A 21,062-nucleotide genomic window follows, 5' to 3' on the forward strand; every position below is an offset into this window, starting at 1 on the left:
TCATTATAAATTAACTAAAATCACTTAAAATCTTTGTGCACATAACAAAACAAATTATGCACATAACTTTTCAGATGTCATGTGGCAGAAAGGGTTGTCTGTCTTGCTCAGTGGTCTATGTAATATTGTAGAGCAAAACTCTCCCATAAATCCAGTTGTTTACTATGACTTCACAATTAGCTGCATAAATTATTCTATCATTGTTACTCTTTAGAACAACACTTCATGTCTGAAGTCCCTAAAGTTAAGCTCTCTGGCTAAAATGCATACAAAAAAGTACAATCAGTAGTAATGAGAACCTTCAGAATTGTTTCCTTGAGAATCAAAAGGCAAAGTAGTAGCCCATTATTTAAAAATTGCTCATCATACTTCTTTATAAAAATATTTTTTAATAAAGTCAAAGGCAAAAGTAAAATTCTGGATTTTACCCCGTTGCCTCCAAACACTGCCTCTGATTAGAACTTTGTTACAAAGACTCCTGATATCAAATATATGATCAATTCCCTAAGCCATTCTATTCTAACGGACTAAATTTTTAAGTGCTAAGATTTCAGAGGTTTCATTACAAAATGATAAACTGACCAACTAATATTTTAATGCTATTTATGAGCAAGTATAAATGCTTTTTAAAAGCAATCAGGATACTATTCTAGGCCTGCATGTAGCTCCAACTACTTTGCAACAGTTGATATAAAAAGTAGAAAGTTAAAAATCAGCAAATGGAAGATCAAAGTTTATTTACTACCTGCATACAAAAACATATTGCACATCAAACAACCAAAATCAAAAAAAAAAAAAAAAAAAAGAAAGAAAAAGAAAAAAGAAAAGGAAAAGATACTCTACTTAAGACTAACATGTAGTTTATACAGAATAAACCTTCTGGAAATTGATCTTTTCAGTAGTTCAGGTTATGTCTGAATGGACATGTCTAATTCAGCTTAGTGTTTTAACTAAAGCTATGTTTGATTTTTAAATACTGTACACTTTAATAAATAAACCAAACAAAGCCTCAATGTAGAACAGTCACTGCCAAAATCACCCAGTGTCCCTGCAGATGCGAGTTTAACAAATGTATTCCAGTGGTCTGCAGATTTTCCTCTACATACAGCATTTAAAAAACACATTAAAACAGACCAGTTTCCAGACTAAACTAATGAATTACAATTCAGTGCAAAATATTTTAGACTGCATTTCATTCTAGTTTTCCTCAGGTGAAGAAGTGGTTGCATATTATTAAAAATGTAACAAAAGCAGCTAATGCTTTCATAAAGAATATTACGTTAGGGATCCCACCCCACCCACCTCCCCCCATCTCTGCCATATTTTGAAAACAAAATAACATTTCCTATAGCCAGCAACTTTTTTTAATGTTACATATACTATTCTCAAGGCACATCTGATGATATATTTTATAACACAGTAGGTGTCAAAGTATGTTTAACATATGATTTCTTCAGGATCCCTCCCCTTTCTGAATTCCAAATGGAGGAACTGAAAGTGCGATGTAAAGACTGGCGATCCATATTCTATCTTTGGCAAGCTTGTACAAGCACTATTGTAAAATGTAATGTAAAAGAACTGTAAACTAGGAACTTCTTCAGTTTATGAAACACCATTCAGGACTGCTGCTTCTTGAGTGTTTTCTTCTTTTAAGGTATTAATCTTTTCTTCTCCTGGAGTACGCTGTAGCTTAGAAATTTCATCGCCAGAAGCACTAGTTGGGCCATTTATTGCCTTTTCTGAAGGACCATGCTCTTCAATCACATCTTTTGCCTGCCAAAGGGAGACAACTTTTTCAACTTCTTGATAAATGAAATCTATAGCTGAGGAGGAAAATAGCTACATAAACATTAATCAGCTAATAAATAATTTGTTTCATATACCACAATGGATCAAAGAATTATAATGTTGTTAAAAATCAAAACAACTACCAATATACTGCACCTCTCTGGGTCTGTCAACTCTATCTCTAGTACCTAGCAGTGCCTAAACCACAGGAAGAGTCTTATTTGTTTACTGAAAACTTGTGCCTAGTTTTATTTTAACCACTGGAAGGTTCACCATATAAAAGATATAAACAGTTAATACCCTAAAAGTAAAGCAAATCACCTACTTTACTCACCTTTTTTTTGAAACTCATATTTACATATCAAATCCCTTAAAGCATTTAAATAATTGAAACTTATAAGTCTAATCCATCATTGAAAAGAGGTATATTATAGCCTATTGCTCCCCAAATTAAGCAACAGTCTCTACACCCAGTATCTTTGGGCAGACTGAATTTTACAAATACTCTTTAGAGTTCTAACTGAAAAGTATTTCAAGCTCAAGCATGCATATCTTCAGTTACTTGGGGCCAAGAACAAAATCAAGAGTAGTCTTTAAAATATTATTCGTCTAGTTTGGGAAACAAGTGATCATACAGTAAGTTAAGAAATAAAAATAAAGCTAAACCGTACCAAAAAAAACAAAACAAAACCTACAGGTTAAGTTCTCCTTACCATTTCTTTCTTGTTTTTAGCCAAAGTTTCCCTTGGGAGGTTTCTTTGTCTGCTCTGAGACTCAGCTCTAGAAATATAATCTGCAACTGTGACTGTTGAAGATGAGAAAAAAATTACAGGTGTTGAAAAATATTTCTAAAGTTTATTTATGGATAAAGAGTAATTTCACTTCTAAAATAAACTAATGGTGGGTTACCCAATTTCAAAGTTTTCTTAAGCTGGGTACCACCTCCAACCAAAAACAAAGCGTGAAAAATTTGCCTGATTCAGTGCTGACAATAGAAAATTTCAAGCTGGAGATCGAGGACGCCTACATTAAAATCCTCTTTCACAAGAATCCAGCCATTTTTGCTTCTGGTTGAGTCTACGGTTGTGGGATAAGTTTGATATAAAAATCCACAACCAATAGGAAATACAGCATTTTAAGCCCAGACAGTGTTTGCAATTATCAGTGGGAAAAAATGGGGCAAATTTGGTGCAAATCATGGTGTAGTATACTTCAATTTGAAAATTTCATCAAAGATTTTAAAAGATTTACTCAAATATTAGTTTTTTGTTTTTAAAAAGCACAATTAAATAATGATCCAAAGTGTGGTATTTTATGGTTCCTTTTTAACATTTCTCATTAGAAACCACTGTGATTAAAAAAAAAAGAAAAAAAAATTTACAAGCAAACTAAAAATGACGACACCACCGTAAAAATGTGGACATCAATCATGGTGGAAAAAAGGCCACCATGAAATCAGTAACCACCCCCTCCCCACTCTGCCAGTCCTTCAAGGGACTGATTTATTTGTGTGCACACACGCACGCATGTGCTTGCTTTCTAAGAAAGCAGGTGGATGGCAGTAGCGATACAGGAAAAAGACTAACCCAAGCTAACGGTCTACTGCCAATCCAAGTGCAACAAATGACCTCTGGTCTACATATACTCTGGACTACCTTCCCTTTATACCTCAATCCTTTCTCTTCATGGGTTTGCAACTTAGAATTAAATTCACTGATCTGAAGAAATATCAAAATAATCCTTTTTTTTTTTTGGTGAGGAAGAGTGGCCCCAAGCTAACATGTGTTGCCAATCTTCCCCCACCCCCCTTTTTTTGCATGAGGAAGATTGTCACTGACTTAACATCTGTGGCAATCTCCTTCCACTTTGTATGTGGGACACCACCACAGCACAATGAGCAGTGTGTAGGTTCGTGCTTGGGCTCCAAACCCGCAAACCCTGGGCCACCAAAGCAGAGCACACAAACCTAACCACTAAGCCACTGGGCTGGCCCCTCACTTTCTTTTTTTTTTTTTAAAGAATTATTTTCTATCAGAAATTGTGAGGAAAAATCCCTGATTATGTGAAATGTAGTGAATTTTAAATTATGGGAGCAAGTTAATTATGTAAAGAATGAAAACTCAAGTAAACTTTAAATTATTTAAAGTCACTAAGGTATGGAGAGAATTGGTGCATCAGGTTCAAATTATATGAAAATCATTTTGATATTAAAAAGCTAGATAGTATTTACAATTAATTTTTCTTAACCATGAATTAACATGCTAAAACTTTTATAAGATCCAAGAACTTTCTACAAATACTAAATGAATCTTTTCAAATCTCAAGGAAACAACTTAATTCAAAACTAATAGACATCATTTATTAGAAACACCACCAAATAAAGATGTTTCATGCCTAAAAACTGCCTCTTGCAAATTTTAAGAAATGCAGCATGCTCTTTTTGGAACTTTTTAAATCATTTAAATTCACTGTTAATGAATTTATAAATACTTTTAATGATAGTTTCCAAAATTGGGGAGGAGAATACTACTATCCACTTCATTAGTATGTCTACATACGTGGTGGCAAAACCATTATAGGTACGATTCTAGTTCTGGGAGCACCTTAAAGAATTCATCCTGTTTCCAAAGTTCAGTCCTCATTGACACCTGGAAGAACTCAGCTACTTGGAAACTCTGCTTGCATAGACTGAAATACTGCTGTATCTGAATGCGGGACAGTTCTTACAACTCTTCATCCAATATGTACAGGCAGAGAATAATATACTTTGATAAAGTTATCAATTAATTTAAGAGGCACTTAGCTGGCAAGGTAAAAATTTACCAGTGCCCCTCCCCCTCCAAAGAGAGATGAAACCAAGAACAACTTCAGTTGAGTCAAAGAAAAACCTGTTTATAGCCAGTCCTTATAATAAAAGCCACTTGAAAGTTCAATACAGTATTTACAGTATCTAAAAAAAATATACAGGCAATTTGTGCAACATAATTTGGACTCCAGAATTTCCTCTAAGGGGACCAACTTACTCAGTTGGACTCCAGTGTACTGTCACATTCCGTGTATAGTAAAGAATATAAACTGATTAATTTACACTAAGGGCAACAAGAAATTATGAGCAAATGAGAATAATTTAACGACTGTGTATTTAAGAGAATGTTGATATTAACTTTAGATGAAGGCTGCCTTTCTAGAACTGCTACCAGAGTCAAGGAGAAAGTGATGTGCTTGCTTGTCCTATCTTGGATTTGTCTTTTGCTGGGGGCAGGGCAAGAAGTTTAAAAGAGGAAAAGCAGTAATTCCAAAGAACAGAATAAAACAGGAATAAATGCAGTATGGAACACAAATCATTGGGAAATAATTGAAAACTCCAAATTACTCAAGTTTCAATTAATACCATGCAGAAATCTCTGCCTCTTCTTTAACAAACCCCACTACATTCTTTTTATGTCCACTGACTTAGTAATAAACCACCATCCATCTAGTTAGTAAGCTACATTGTAATCTATCCTATGTTAAGTTCATACTGATAGGTTGCAACTTTTTATTTATATATGGCCAGAAACCATATTCACTGCTGTGCCAGCTTCAAAAAACTAAATACAATCTCTTGATCTAAAATATATTCCTAACACTAAAGAGAGGGAAAAGAAGACAAGGAAAAAGAGTGAGAAACATTTTCTGAAAACTTTCTATTTTTGATATTTAATTCCTTTTCAGTTTACAACTATCTTTAAAACATGAACTTTTTTTCAAGAATAGGAACTAATACCCTTAAACCAGTTTCCCAAATGTCTCTATAACCACTAAACTTAAAATACTAAAGATACTGGAATTTACATTCTTTACTTGGGGAAAACACAGGAAAGAATTTGTTTTGGAAAAGAATGCAAAAAATTGATTAGTTTAAAAGGGGTTTATTTCTGGTGCACACAATTTCTTCATTGTGAATATACACGTGATTTTCTGTACACAGGAAATGGAATTATGTTCAAAATAATATAGACACAGCAAACAAGTTTCTTTGAAGTTACTAAAAATTATGACTACTTAAAATGAATTAACATCCTAAAACTAAGTAAGTACTATTAATCTGAATAGTTAGTAGGTGTAAGGGAAAAAGCATCACACTACAATAAACAAACAAAAACATAAACATGCATTCCTCTTATTAGGAAAAAGACACTTTCAAGTATTTTTCTCATTTGTACTTTTTTTTAAACCGTGGGTATTAAAATTCCCACAAAAATGAGGTGCTGAATCCAGATATAGTAAGCAGGCACCATGCAAAAGCTGCCCAGTTTTGCCAATCAACCTCAATCACAATCTACAACACAGTCCCTGGGATGGCAGGCCCCAACTCAAGTGTGAAGAATCTGCCAAGTGGACAAAATAATGGTCTTCTCAACAGTATTTCCATGTAAAAAACTGAGACACAACATTAGTTTAATTAGACAGGTTACTAAACATTTATGGTGTGAAGGAAGAATGAATGCATTTTCTTTAGAGTAGTAGTCTTATTAGTTGAGTAAACAATTTATGCAATGCACATCTTGAATGTATATGCACACGTGTACACGTAAGTATAATATATTTAGAAAGCAGACACATGACATTTTTTTTCATGCTTGTGACCTGGTGGTGTCAACAGGTCCACTCAAGTTACCTGGCTGTCTATCTTCTGCCTGACCCCTGAAACGACGCCTGCGGCTACGATTGCGTCGCTGGGGCTTTTTTTCACTATCATCTGTAATTGCAAAGTTTACCATGAACTATTCTGACAAAAACAAAACAAAACAAAAAAAAATTCTTTCCTTCAAAGATTTAAGGAAGGAGAAAGAGAACCTTTTAATTAAACAGGGAAGATAAAACAACATACATTACTGACAAGAAAAATACTTCTGTAGTTTAAGCATTCCAAATAGATTAAAAACGGAATTATCATCTGGAAATTAAGAGGGTTTTAACTCTTAATTAAACAAACACTAAGACTTAATTTAAATTACCATCATTCACAGATAAAGTTTTCCTCTCCAATACATTTTAGTTTTTACCAAAGTTAATGACATTTTAGCCCTTTGGAAATTAATGCCTACTCAAAATACATACTTCACTAGTGTCATTTGTAACTTTTAAAGAGGCAAGCTGAAAGCCCAATTTTAGTTTTGGAACAATGAGAGTATTAAGTGCCTTGCAGTTTGAATATTTATATTGATTTAATGGAATCAAAGGGCACTTTAATAAACCCTCCCAGTTTCAAATAATTTGGCTATACAAATCTCAGAACTAGACATTTCAGACAGACAAAACGCTATCTACCTTATTTGAAGTAAACACTAAGAAAAGTTCAATTTGCAAATTGCATGTGTTTGGATTTTGTTTTCTTTGAAAAAAGCATCATACATTAATATTATACAATAATATGTATCTTTTCCCTAAGTGCTTACATACCTAGCCCATTTTCATTAACTGAGGCTGTATCAGATTCAGTCATTCCATCCATCAGAACAGCATCTTCATCAGTCCTTCGTCTACGAGACCGCCTACGACGGTTAGTACTGTGATGAGATTCGCTGGCATCAGTGTCTGCAGTCTGATCTGATTCTGTATTATCAAGTAAGCTGTATGGATTGCTGTCTGGATCTTTGAGCACTATATGCATGTCAGAGGCAAGAAATATTCGTTTAAGAGAACTGTAGTTATTAGGAATGTTTTGATCTACATTGAACTATATCAACTGAAAAAGAAACTTCAAAATTTCCCCCCAATAAAAATATATTCTGTCTTCAAATAAAATGTTTCCTCTACCAATATTTCACCTAGAAAATAACATACATGAAAAGAATTTAAATGACAATGAAAAATTAAAGCAGAAGATGAACAGACACCTCAGCTTCCTACCATTTCTCTGACTTGTTTTGAAAATACATTAGGAAATAGTAAATTATTACATGCTTTTTAAACATTCACATTCCCGGCTAATCTTGCCTAGAGGCTACAGAAATAAAAATGAGTAGAAATATATATTCAGTGAATATGAATTAACTCTACGAGCGAGCTTTTGTCCTCTCTACTGATTCAAGGTGACTGCTGCTGCTTTGTCCTGATGTTAACGGACTATTTCCAAGTAATACTCAACACCTGCACTCTGTGACATAACAGAAATCTGTTACTAGGAAGTGAAGCAACCAAAACAAATTTACACAGAAGGGCAAACTAAAGAAGGCTGAAATTCTAAGTGGTTATAGGAAAATGTGAAAATGAATGTTGACTAGTACTCCCATCTCCAGAAACAAAGAGTGAAGGCGGGGTAAGGTGGGGTGAGGGTGGGAAAGGAAAAGTTTTAAGATATAATTCATAAGAAAAAAAATACCCATCTTACCTATGTGCATTTATTGCCTCCACCAATCAAATTATAGAAGAAATTCACCTAATCACGATTTTTCCTTTCTAAGTTTCCTTTGGTAACAGCTAGCAAGCTAGCATCTTTGCAAAAGACACTAAGTTTATCCATTAATCATAAACACTAGGTAAAGTACATTTATTTTGCAATTCAGCATAATTTTATAAACTTTGGTAATAGTAAACAGTGTACTAGAATATAAAAACTATTTCCCTGAAAGCCAGCAAACTTAGGGCTTAAAGAATATCACTAGAACCAGAGAGTACCTTTAAAAAGTCCCTACATTTTGTGATTCATTCTAGTTCTTTGTAATTTGTAAGCAAGTTTGGTATATATTTAATTATATATACACATATGTTCTATAATCTTTAAAATACTATATAACCTTTCCATAGGGCATATGTTATAACAATTAAAAAAAAGTGGTTTTCTTAAACTGCTATAAAATAATGTTAAGAGTATATCCCTGATATAATCTGGTCCACATATCCCTGACAATTCTCCCCCCAGCCCATTATTGCTAAGCAAGAACATTCTGGAAACTCCAATTCTGCTTAAGTTATAATATTTAAAATTTTCAAAAAGATACAAGGAAAAGTTGCTTTATACACCTCAAATCCCAGGCTTCCAAACACTCTTTTACAGATCAATTCCTCAACCAATGAAAATTTTTTTTTAAAGATTTCAAAATTTTTCCCTGTTCCCAAAGTAGTACATAATGTAGCAAAGAAGGTTTCTCAGTTTATTTTCAATATTAAATATACAAAAGTATTTAGCTCTGTGCATTAGAATTCTCTGAGTCTGCCTGATAAACAAATACACACCCCAAATACTCTAAGGGAAAAAACATTCTAATTACATAAGCCCCCAAAAACTGACGAGATAAACATCTGACCATCGAAAAAGAGCATCAGCCAACTAAAGTTTCTCTGACCTGAACGTTCTAGCTAAACCCTCACTAAGAAAACACTCCACAGGGCTTTTTCTTATATTGCTGTATGTTCCACTATTTTCCTGAGACAGTGAGTGGAAAGAGAAACTTCCAAAAACTGGGTGCCCTGGGAAATGAATTAACTTGCATAAAGTTATACTGTTTACAAAGAAAGGATGCTGACATAGTATATAAAAGACTACCAGAACTGATGGAGGATTTGCCACCACGTGGTCCACCACGACCTCGACCCCCTGAAACACTTCTGCCTCTTCCTCCTGGGCGTCTCCTGCTGTCACGCTGATGTCGGCTCTCTCGATCATCTTCTCCTGCCAATGACCAATCACTCAGCTCGTCTTTACGCTCAGATTCTGTTTCAGAAGGGTTAGACAGCTCAGAGTTTGTACCTTGAGAAAGAAAGAGAACCTAAGAGTTAGATTCCTATTAAAAAAGAAAGAGTGAAATATTTCAAAATTATTTCCTACAAATCAGTATTTAAATAACCCTACTGACTGGCTGCTTCAAAGGTGGCTAAATAAAAATTAAAATGAACTTGAAATTTATTAACTAAGAAATAACCAAATGTTAATATTATACTAGTAATATAATACTGTAACTACTAGTCAGATTAAAAATTGAATTCTTTGGATGTGCAGAAACACAGCCAATAGAATGTTATAGAAAACATACACAATGTTACATATACAGTATGAAAATGCACTTAATATGGGTAAATACTGAAAAAAGTTTTGCCCATTTTTAGGTTTTAATAAACTATTAGTATAATAAAAATAACCATTATCCCATATTTAAAAGTAAATTTAATCACAAACAGAAAAATGAATAGTTTAACTATATAGTATATTCTACCATTATTTCATTGATTCTAGGGAGGCACGTTTTTCACATTTTTAACATCTCAAAAATTAGGATGCTTCTTGTCATTGATGGTCTCATGAACCAGGAGTGTATTTTTAGTGGTCGTACATAAAGCAATAGTATATTTTATGAGCAAAAGTGTCTTAAATTAGAAGAATACAGTATTTGAAGTTACTGAACAAATTTTAAGGAGATTACTGAGAAGACGACTTCAACCTAATAATCAATAGAACTGAAACCATTATCAGTAAGACAAAAATTCAGTAGAATTTTCAAAGTTCATAGACCATTTCTAACATTTCAATGACCTATTTTTAATAATGAGCTTTTAAAAATTTAAACACTGCATGGATTCTATAAAAGCCTATAATACTCATTATTATATCATAATTACAGTGCCAGGTTTCTATCACCCAACCACTATCATACTCATTTTCCACTTTCATTCTTTGTTCTGGGATGCCCCTTCCATCCTTCCTTTTATCATATATCCAAATATATCTCCTTCAGAGCCTAGCTCAAGTTCTAGCTTCAGATCAACTTAACTGAAACAGACCTCTCTCCTTCTCTTATTTCCTCAAATGTAATGTACATCTATCATGCAGTGTTGTCATGTGTTGTTTTCTATTTTCTCCTCTTTGGATTTACTTCCCACCTGGTCTATGATATCTTTAAAGGGTAGAGCTCTCCTATACCTCTAAATGCCCCCAGACACCTAGCAATGTGCATAACAATTTTCTCTTGATAAATTAATTTGCTGCATGATTCTGAAGTTTCTTGGCTCATCTCCCAATAAGAGTGATTCCATGATAAAGTAAAAGTTCCCTATATTTAAACTTCACAAGTCATTTGATGATAAAAGCAAAACACAAGAGCTCTTCAGATGCACAAAGTTCTAAGTACTAAGGAGCAGGGAATAAAATGTAAAGTTTAATAAATGAAGAAGCCTACTAACTTCCTTTCTCCTTTAAATATAACTCTTGAATGCATCTTTCTTCTCCACATGCCATTAACTATGGATGTAACTAGTCACTTATAGAAGAATGGATTAAGTAATTATTGGAAGTATATTTTAGGAAGACTATAACAAGTTTCTATTATTCACATTCGAGTCTGTTAAGTAAGAATCTCACAGAAAAGAATGAATCTCCTAAACACTAATTTCTTGAAATGACAAAAGAGAACTTTATTAACTAATGTCATGGTTTGTTCGAATAGGGGCAATTTATCATTTCATAAATAGTGGAAAAAAACCTTTGGAATGTATAAAAACATCTGAATTTATTTACAAATATACAGCTTGCCTGAAAACACTACCAAAATTTGAAGGTAGATAAATATATCATTTTTAAACATTCTCACAAAGTTCCTATTAAATTCTCTTCAGAAATATAGTGTGGTATTTAACTCAATGTCATAAACAAGCAGCCAGCCCTCGGTGGTCTAGTGGGTAAGATTCAGTACTCTCACTGCTGCGGCCCAGGTTTGCTTCCTAGTCAGAGAACCACACTACCGGTCTATTGATGTCATACTGTGGTGGCTCCAGGTTGCTATGATCCTAAAAGCTATGCGAGCAGAGTCACCCATGGTGGACAGGTTTCAGTGGAGCTTCTAAACTAAGACAGACTAGGAAGCAAGACCTGGCCACCCACTTCAGAAAAAACTGGCCATCAAAACTCTGTGAATAGCAGCAGAGCATTGTCTGATATAGCACCAGAGGGTGAGAGGATGGCCCAAAAAGTACCAGGCAAGATTCCACTCTGAATCAACTCGAAGGCACTTAACAAAAACGCAAGCAAGAAAATTCTTAAGTTTAATCTAAATCTAGTATTCAAGATACTAAAGCATAAACAGATTTTAGTAGATAAGACAGATAGTAAAGTCAAAAACAAAACAGGCTATTGAATTGGCTAGTGCTCCACTTTATTCATATTAAATAACCTTTAAACATTTTTGAGATGGCAAATGGGACTTTGCAGATGTGATTAAGGTTAAGGATATGTGGGGGGTGTCACCCTGGATTATCCAGGTGAGGTCAAACTAATTACATGGATCTTTAAAAGTAGAGCAGCATTCTGAGCTGCAGAGAACTAGAGATGACAGCATGACTCTGCAGTTCCTGGTTTTACAAGGGAGGAAAAGAGGGCCACAAGCCCAGGAACGGAGGTGGTCTCTAGGAGCTGGCAATATCAAGGGAACAGATTCTCCCCTAGAGCCTCCACAAAGGAATAAGCCCTGTTGACACTTAGATTTTAATTTTAGCCCAGTGAGACTCATGTCAAACTTCTGACATACAGAACTGTTAAGATAATAAATTTGTGGGTTCAAGTCTCTAAGTTTGTGACTGGTTAAGCACAAAGCAAAACTAATACTCTGCTGAAATCATGGCAACCATTCCCCATCTCTCATCCAAAAATTTTTTGAAATAGCTTTAAAAATGATTCATGAAACTGATCCAATTTTTAATAACTCCAACAATAAAAAGACCTGTTTTAAACAAAACTTTAAATCAGATTTTCTCCTAAAACTTCTAAAATCACCTCATAAGGATTTACATCCTTTTCAATGATCATGTATGCTAAATTTAATAGCTCAAGTACATTTTATCAAATCCAACATGCCATACCATTGTAAGACATAATATTTTGCATGCCATTAAAGAAAATGCTGCCAATTAAAGTTGTAAGACACCATCCACTGTAAGATACATACCAACTTCAGAAATGTATTGAGAAAATGTTTCTTATAGAGCTTATACAAAATCACCTAAAAATCCTTCTGATATCAAGCAGACAAGAACATGTATAACCAAATTCAAATGGTTTTTATTTCTCGAGCCCAGTTAAATAGCTATTTCAAGAAATATGTTACTGGTTTGCTAAGATTCAGAGGTAAGAGTGCCATCTACTGAAGAATTTGCATAGTTTTCTTCAATCCAGATGATATTCCTCTACCATTATCATATAAAAATTTATCAACTGCTGTCAACAAAAGCATTTTGCCAAGGAGTGACCTCTCATGAGTAAGTGGACTTCCCAGAGGCTTATGAAATTCTTCAATGAATTCATCGTCCTCACCATCCAAAAAGCCAAATCTGATCATTTGTGCTAGTAATTTGTACCTCTAAAATCATTCAGTATATACTAATTGCTCTTTAATTACTTTTGTATTAAATGTATTTTCAGGAATACAATAAGAGGTCACAATTCACATGCTATAAACACTTTCACTTTACTAGAATTTTTGCTTCTCAAGTTTCAAAATAGAGTTAACTTTAAAAAATATCAAGAAATGAGAACAAAAAAAAATGAGGATATGAAAGGGAAGGGATAATCAACCTTCCAACCCTTAGAACAAATGAAAGCAAAAATTTAATATAACTCTGGCATCATTAGATAATCCTTCAGTCAAAAAGGAAACTTAGATGTGAAATCTGCACAAGGTAAGCCTTCATCTATTTCTCTTTTCCCTAAATGCCCTCTGTTTTGTAAAAAAAAAGGCTTATGCAAGATTTTCCCAAAACAGGATGAACATAGGGGAGTTGAAAAAAGAGAAGGGAAGAGAAAGCAAAGAAGAGGAGGGAGGAAAAAAATCAAGTCACTACCAAAATCCAAGTCGAAATGTAGAAAAATGGAACAACTCCAAAGCTGAAGAAGAATAAGTGAGAATTTAGGATTAGAGAATTGTTGACCATCATCATCCACTGGTCCCTTGTTAGGCCCCATCCTTACGGTGAAATACATTTCAGGAAAAAAAGGTTCATTTATAAAATGTTAATTAGGTTCTGGGCTTTTAAAGTACTCGTTTTAGTGAAATGCTGGATTTCACAAAATAATTCCAGATGTGAGATATTAATATTCAAAACTGCCGAATGAGCCAATAAAGTATATTTTAAACGCTAGTACAGATTTGCTATATGCAATCTTGGCACAGTGATTAGCATAGTTTTTGTTTTTACTTTCTTAGAGAGTAGGCAAAAGACGATTCCTAGCAGTATCACAACCATTACGAGGGTTTTTATTGGAAAATGTATACAACTGTACAAGGGAAATATTTGGAAAACAAGTTTCATATTTATTTATTCTAAATATTTGGAATAAACATGATCATGAACTATCAACTTAACAAAAAACATGTTTCATTTCATTAAATAGCTGCTTGAATATTAAGTGCCTTTTACTGTCATTAATAAAAGTATGCTGTCCCTACTATTAAGACATATACCTCAGAAGTATCTCCTGTCCTCAAAGCCTAGAATGATGAACTAAGTAATAATAATAAGTAAATGTACTGGAGCGCATAAACTAGTACTACTACAATAAAAATTTGTATTTTACCATAACCGGAGGTGTAATTAGGGCCTCGACGACCTCTGCCTCTTCCACTATAAGACCTAGAACCTTGTACAGAAGAGACGGTACTTTCATCAGTGGCATATCCTTTCTCTTTTTCAGGCCCTCTGGTGGAAGAAGGTCTGAAACCCATACCAATCTGTCGTAGCTGTTCATCAATCTGTAGGCGTTCCATTCTTAGCTGCTCTACTTCCTACAATCAAAACAAAAAAGGGTAAATCTTCTTATATGTAACTTCTTTCCATCTTAAAGCCTAGAGCTAGAGCTAAACTTCCTACCAATGAAAAAAGCTGCGATCTTAGGCAATTTTTTGGTAAAGTACAACTGTGCACCCGGTAAACAAAATTTACAAGGCCACTGATTCACCAAATATTTACTAAATGCCTTAGTGTTTGCCAAAAATGTTAAGTGCTACAGGCATACAATACAAAAAACAAAAGATTCTCCTACTTCAAGAGGATGTTTAACAGATAAGCATTAAAATAACCTATTTATTAAATAGCTAAAAATTATAAATTATCATCCGATTTAGCCCTGAAGGAGTTACAGCTCTGCTAAATGAGGTACAGCTATCATCTATGAGAGATACTATTAGTAACCTACGTTCCTATCAAAAAGGTGACACCTGAGTTACGTCTTAGATGAACTACTAGGCTTGGTCATTTAGAAATTGACATAATTACAGGACGTGAAGGTAAAGTGTCTAAAGAAAGCTCTTGGCTGAAAGGTAGGGTACTAGAAGATAAAGCATGAGCTTAGAATGCCAGACTGAACTGAGACTTATCATATAAAGATGCGCTTTGAAAGAGAAGAATGACGTTATCAGGGGCACTTTCCAAACATTAACAGGAGTGATATGCATGACTAAAAGGAAGACATACTAAAGATAGAGAAGTTAAGGATATTGCTATACTTGAAACAAGAGAAACAGGAATAAACGGAAGAGAAAGGGTTGCAAAAAGACAACTGCAACTTCTAATAATTTATGGGGCATTTCCTTTCTAAAACCCTTGCTCTTTATTTATCAACTGAAATAGATTATATTAGAAACAATAGTTAAGAATTATCAAATGATGTCTACAGGGATAGTGCATCTGATTCAGGTAATGACAGTTACCAACAAAGCCCATCTTGACTCCTGGTTCTGGCCCTATTTGCATGTAAAACATCAAGGAAAAAACAAAATGGTTCTAGTACAGAACTGTTTCTATAGAATGGTCAAACTACAGGAAGACAAGAGTGATCATTCTTAGTAAGAAAAGAAGTGTAAAAGTTCACAGGGAAAGAGAACCAATGTACATGAGGTCAATCATTTTATTATGGCAAAGGACTTTTTATTTTTGAATTCTCATGTAGAAAAACAGGGCAAATCTGAATCAACAAAAATATTTAAAGATTTGAAATTCACTACCAACAAATATAAATTTAATTATAAGTTTAATGTGTGGAATAACGATATGAATGTGAACAGAATACTAACCTTTAGATAAGCAATATGATACTCTAAAAGAACTTGCACATTTCCGATGCTTTCTTTAGTGCCAACAAATACAAATGGAACCATCCCCTGTAAGAAAACACAATGTCCTCAGTATTTACTATTTTAACAAAGTTCTAGCCTAAACGTAACAGACCAATATATAATTTGGAAAACTTTTCTGAAACAAAGCAATTTACAGCTACTAAACTTCAAGATTTAAAAATAAACTTTTTAAAAAGATCAATATAATTTGAAACACTGAGACTTTCACTAATGTCATATTTGCATTACAATTTAGCATTTAAGTATGCTAAAAAATTTAAGAAATTACTTTTAAAATATAAGGTTTTCTAATTTCTAATTTAATCTAGTTCTAAGTATACAAACTAGCTTTTTAAAGAAATTTCCTTTCAAACTGGCAGGAATTTACAGACTAGATGTATCACCTTAGCAGTGACTGACTTAAAAACACAATAAAACACACTAGCCAGATCATCCCTCTAACATATGCTCAGCTCACAAAACCTTCAATTTCTGGGTATTGATAGGAGTGCTTCTTGATCATTAAAAGCATCACCTACAGAATAAAAATATTTATACAATGTAAAATAAAAGAATTACTGATATGGGCAAATACTTAGTCACAGGTATTAAAGCAAATCAGAGGATTAACCTAGACCTGGTTTACTTCGCTGAATTTCAAAAGAGGAAAGTTTAAACAACTGGGAAGGAAGAGAAATAAGACAGCTAAATAACAACGGGTTTTTTATTTTAAAGAAATACACTTCAAGCTTCATATTAACTAAGGAAAATAAGGAAAGCCTAAATAAACTCGCCCAATCAGTTTTAGTGTCTCTCCTCACTTTCTTGATTTTACAGAACAGCTCCCAACAATTATTTAAACAGATTGGCTTAAGAATTTGGAGTTCTAAATATGGAACTAAGGGTGGCTTAAGAATTTTTGATGGTATGTAAGAAAATCACTCTATGACTTATTTTCAAACTACTTTTTTAAAAATTTAATTGGTAAATTTTAGATATGGGAGAGTCAAAAGTAGGAACACACGAGGGCAGATACTAAGGATACAAGACAGCTCAAAGACAGCTGTAATGACCATAAAGAAGTAATTACAACTATGAATCATGAAACGAGGGAATCTAACTTAAGCTTAGGAAGTGAGTTAGTCTTGACCCTGTCCTCAAAAATGCACAGGCAGGGGGAAGATCCAAGATGGCGCCGTGAGTAGTCCTCTTTGTCTCTCGCCCTTCGAGTCTACAATTATTTGGACACTTATCGCTTGACAAAGGATATCCAGACAGCATCTCAGGACGTCTGAGACACCCACGCGACTATACATCGGAAGGCGGATGGACTTTCCTCCAGGAGGATGTGGAAATAGGTGAAAACTCTCCGACCCCGACGGGCAGCCTAGTACCCGTAAGCGGCTTTCTTCCAACAGACGCCCCCAGAGGATCCACACACATCTACGGCAGGAGCGAGAACACAACAGAGGAGCGACGGTGGAAACAGGTGACCAGAACCCTACCTAAAGCCCCCGCAATTACTCCTAAACGCAGAGGGAAACTTTGGAGTTGCACACCTGAGCCCGCGGGGAGAGTCTCTCCCCGCCATTGGCGGGGAGACCCAGCCTGGTGCTCGGGGCGCTCGGAGGGTCCCAGAGAGAGACACGGAGGGCACGGAGGTCTCCCAGCTGCCGTTGCCCGCCCCGTGGGACTAGGGATTGCCGGAGATCTCGGAGAGGACCGGGGCGGGGGAAACTTTCAAGGGCCGGTTCTGCGACCCGGAGGGGAAGCGCCGGAGCTCCGCCCGGGCAGCAGACAAAACTCTCTGTCTGCCGTTAGCAGAGGGGCCACGCTGAGCATTCACGGCTCTGGGAGAGGCCCGGAGAGAATCCCAGAGGGCGAGGCGACCCCCAGCTGCCGTTGCCCGCCCCGTGGGGCTAGGGATTGCCAGAGATCTTGGAGAGGACCGGGGCGGGGGAAACTTTCAAGGGCCGGTTCTGCGACCCGGAGGGGAAGCGCCGGAGTTCCGCCAGGCAGCAGACAAAACTCTCTGTCTGCCATTAGCAGAGGGGCCACGCCCAGCATTCAGGGCTCCCGGCAGAGGCCCGGAGAGAAGCCCTGAGGGCGGGGCGACCCCCAGCTGCCGTTGCCCGCCCCGTGAGGCTAGGGATTGCCGGAGATCTCGGAGAGGACAGGGGCTGGAGAGAGTTCTGGAGACCCAGCTTAGTAGCCTAGGGGGAAACCCTACAGGCTCACAGCAGCCTTAGGGAAAGCCTCTGCACAGCACCAGTAGAAGGCACCCAGCCGCCAGCCACAAGGCTGGAAGACCCCAGGGCAAAAGCAGCATAGCTAGGTGTACTAACCACAGACTGTAGAAGATGCCAATAGCTCTCCTGCGACCCATAGAGGACAAGTGAGATTTGGTGGGTGCCGACAGCAACGGAGCAACAAATATAAGTGATCCCACCCCTGGCCGCTGGAAAAGCCCATAACACCGTTGCAGACCCCAAGGAGAGAGCACATCTAGGCGGGCTGCAACAGTAGGCACCTGCAGCCTGAAGCCCCCCTGTGACGGCCCCCACGGCAGAGGAGGGAATCCAAAGGGCCACTGTGGCTACGAAGAGGGGCCCAGGCCCAGTTAGCAACTACGGACAGGGTTCCTGGTTGGTGAAGTATAAACAGCTGCTCCCCCCACTGCAGCAGCTGAAACAAGTGAAAGGAGCAACTAAACTCTATCTCCATGCGGAGGCACAAATCAACAACATCAAGCAATATGAAAAAATACATTAAATCTCCAGAACAGAAAGAAAGTAACAAATACACAGAAAACAATCCCAAAGAAAATGAGATATATAACCTAAATGATGATGACTTCAAAACAGCCATCATTAAGATTCTCAATGAGTTAAGAGAGAATTCTGACCGACAACTCAACGAGTTCAGTAGCTATGTCACAAAAGAGTTTGATACGATAAAGAAGAACCAAACAGAAATATTGGAAATGAAGAACACAATAGAGGAGATTAAGAAAAATCTAGATGCTCTGAACAGTAGGGCCGATAATATGGAGGAAAGAATTAGCAATTTGGAAGATGGCAATGTAGAATTGTTGCAGGCAGAGGAGGAGAGAGAAGCAAGACTTAAAAGAAATGAAGAAACTCTCCGAGAATTATCAGACACAATTAGGAGATGCAACGTAAGGATTATAGGTATACCAGAGGGAGAAGAGAAGGAGAAAGGGGCAGAAAACCTATTCAAAGAAATAATGGCTGAGAACTTCCCAAATCTGGTGAGGGAGATGGATCTTCAGGTGACAGAAGCCAATAGATCTCCAAACTTTATCAATGCAAGAAGACCAACTCCACGGCATATAGTAGTGAAGCTAGCAAAAGTCAACGACAAGGAGAAAATATTAAGGACAGCCAGGCAAAAGAAACTAACCTACAAAGGAACCCCCATCAGGCTATCAGCAGATTTCTCAGCAGAAACTTTACAGGCTAGAAGAGAGTGGAATGATATATTCAAAAATCTGAAGGACAAAAATCTACAGCCGAGAATTCTCTACCCAGCGAAAATATCCTTCAAATACGATGGAGAAATAAACACTTTCCCAGATAAACAAAAATTAAGGGAGTTCATTGCCACAAAACCACCTCTTCAGGAAATCATCAGGAAAACCCTCATTCCTGAAAAATCCAAAAAAGGAAAGGGGCTACAAAACCAAGAACAGAGGAGATAAGTAGAAGGACAACAACAGAGAGTAGCAGCTCTACATCAGAACAGATTAAACCATGGGACGAGAAACAAAGGAAACTGAAGAAAACTGGAAAACAAGACACAAAATGGGAGTGGTAGGCCCCCACGTCTCAATAATCACTCTAAATGTAAATGGATTGAACTCCCCAATCAAAAGACACAGAGTGGCAGGATGGATCAAAGAACAAGATCCAACAATATGCTGCCTCCAGGAAACACACCTCAGCCCCAAAGACAAACACAGACTCAGAGTGAAGGGATGGAGAACAATACTCCAAGCTAATAATGAACAAAAGAAAGCAGGTGTCGCTATACTAATATCAGACAAGGTAGATTTCAAAGCAAAACAGATAAAGAAAGATAAAGAGGGACAGTATATAATGATAAAAGGGACTCTCCACCAAGAAGACATAACACTTATAAATATATACGCACCCAACACAGGAGCACCAAAATTTGTAAAGCAACTCTTAATAGAACTAAAAGAAGACATCAACAACAATACAATAATAGTAGGGGACCTCAACACACCATTAACACCAATGGACAGAACATCCAGACAGAAAATCAACAAGGAAATAATAGAATTAAATGAAAAATTAGACCAGATGGACTTAATAGATATATATAGAACACTTCATCCAAAAACAGCAGGTTACACATTCTTCTCAAGTGCACATGGAACATTCTCAAGGAATGACCATATTTTGGGAACCAAAGCAAACATCAATAAATACAAGAGAGTTGAAATAATATCAAGCATCTTTTCTGATCATAACGCTATTAAACTAGAAATCAACTACAAGAAAAAAGCAGAGAAAGGTGCAAAAATGTGGAGACTAAACAACACGCTTCTCAACAAACAATGGATCATTGAAGAAATTAAAGAAGAAATCAAATATTATCTGGAGACAAATGAAAATGAGAACACGACATACCAAATCATTTGGGATGCAGCAAAAGCAGTCCTAAGAGGGAAATTCATTGCAATACAGGCTCACCTCACTAAACAAGAAAAAGCTCATGTAAGCAACCTCAAACGACACCTAACAGAACTAGAAAAAGAAGAACAAACAAAGCCCAGAGTCAGTAGAAGGAGGGAAATAATAAAAATAAGAGCAGAAATAAACGATATTGAAACAAAAAAGACAATAGAAAGGATCAATGAAACAAAGAGTTGGTTCTTGGAAAGAATTAACAAAATTGACAAACCCCTAGCCAGACTCACCAAGAAAAGAAGAGAGAAATCGCAAATTAATAAAATCAGGAATGACAGAGGAGAAATCACAACAGATACCAATGAAATACAAGAGATCATAAGAGAATACTATGAAAAACTATATGCCAACAAATTGAACAACCTGGAAGAAATGGACAAATTCCTAGACTCCTACAATCTCCCCAAACTGAATCAGGAAGAAATGGAGAATCTGAATAGACCAATCACAAGTAAGG

At 36.1% G+C, this 21,062-nt stretch overlaps 1 protein-coding gene across 6 annotated transcripts in view; it reads right to left on the reverse strand.

The window, feature by feature from the left end:
- Positions 1–457: 457 nt before the first annotated feature.
- FXR1 (FMR1 autosomal homolog 1) overlaps positions 458–21,062 on the reverse strand; it is a 70,082-nt gene continuing 49,477 nt past the window's right edge. Inside the window, exons 11-18 of one of the 6 annotated variants that reach the window (XM_046658415.1) lie at positions 15,828–15,914; positions 14,483–14,540; positions 14,333–14,395; positions 9,320–9,523; positions 7,234–7,434; positions 6,449–6,529; positions 2,502–2,593; positions 464–1,773 (exon numbers count right to left, since the gene is read on the reverse strand). In XM_046658415.1, coding sequence (XP_046514371.1) covers positions 1,603–1,773; positions 2,502–2,593; positions 6,449–6,529; positions 7,234–7,434; positions 9,320–9,523; positions 14,333–14,395; positions 14,483–14,540; positions 15,828–15,914 — 957 coding nt within the window. In that variant the 3' untranslated portion in view covers positions 464–1,602. Of the gene's footprint in view, positions 1,774–2,501; positions 2,594–6,448; positions 6,530–7,233; positions 7,435–9,319; positions 9,524–14,332; positions 14,541–15,827; positions 15,915–21,062 lie in introns of all 6 variants that reach the window. The other 5 variants (XM_046658417.1, XM_046658416.1, XM_046658413.1 and 2 more) reach the window with 5 other exon arrangements.

This window comes from Equus quagga, chromosome 4, assembly GCF_021613505.1.
Source record: "Equus quagga isolate Etosha38 chromosome 4, UCLA_HA_Equagga_1.0, whole genome shotgun sequence".
Taxonomy (NCBI): domain Eukaryota; kingdom Metazoa; phylum Chordata; class Mammalia; order Perissodactyla; family Equidae; genus Equus; species Equus quagga.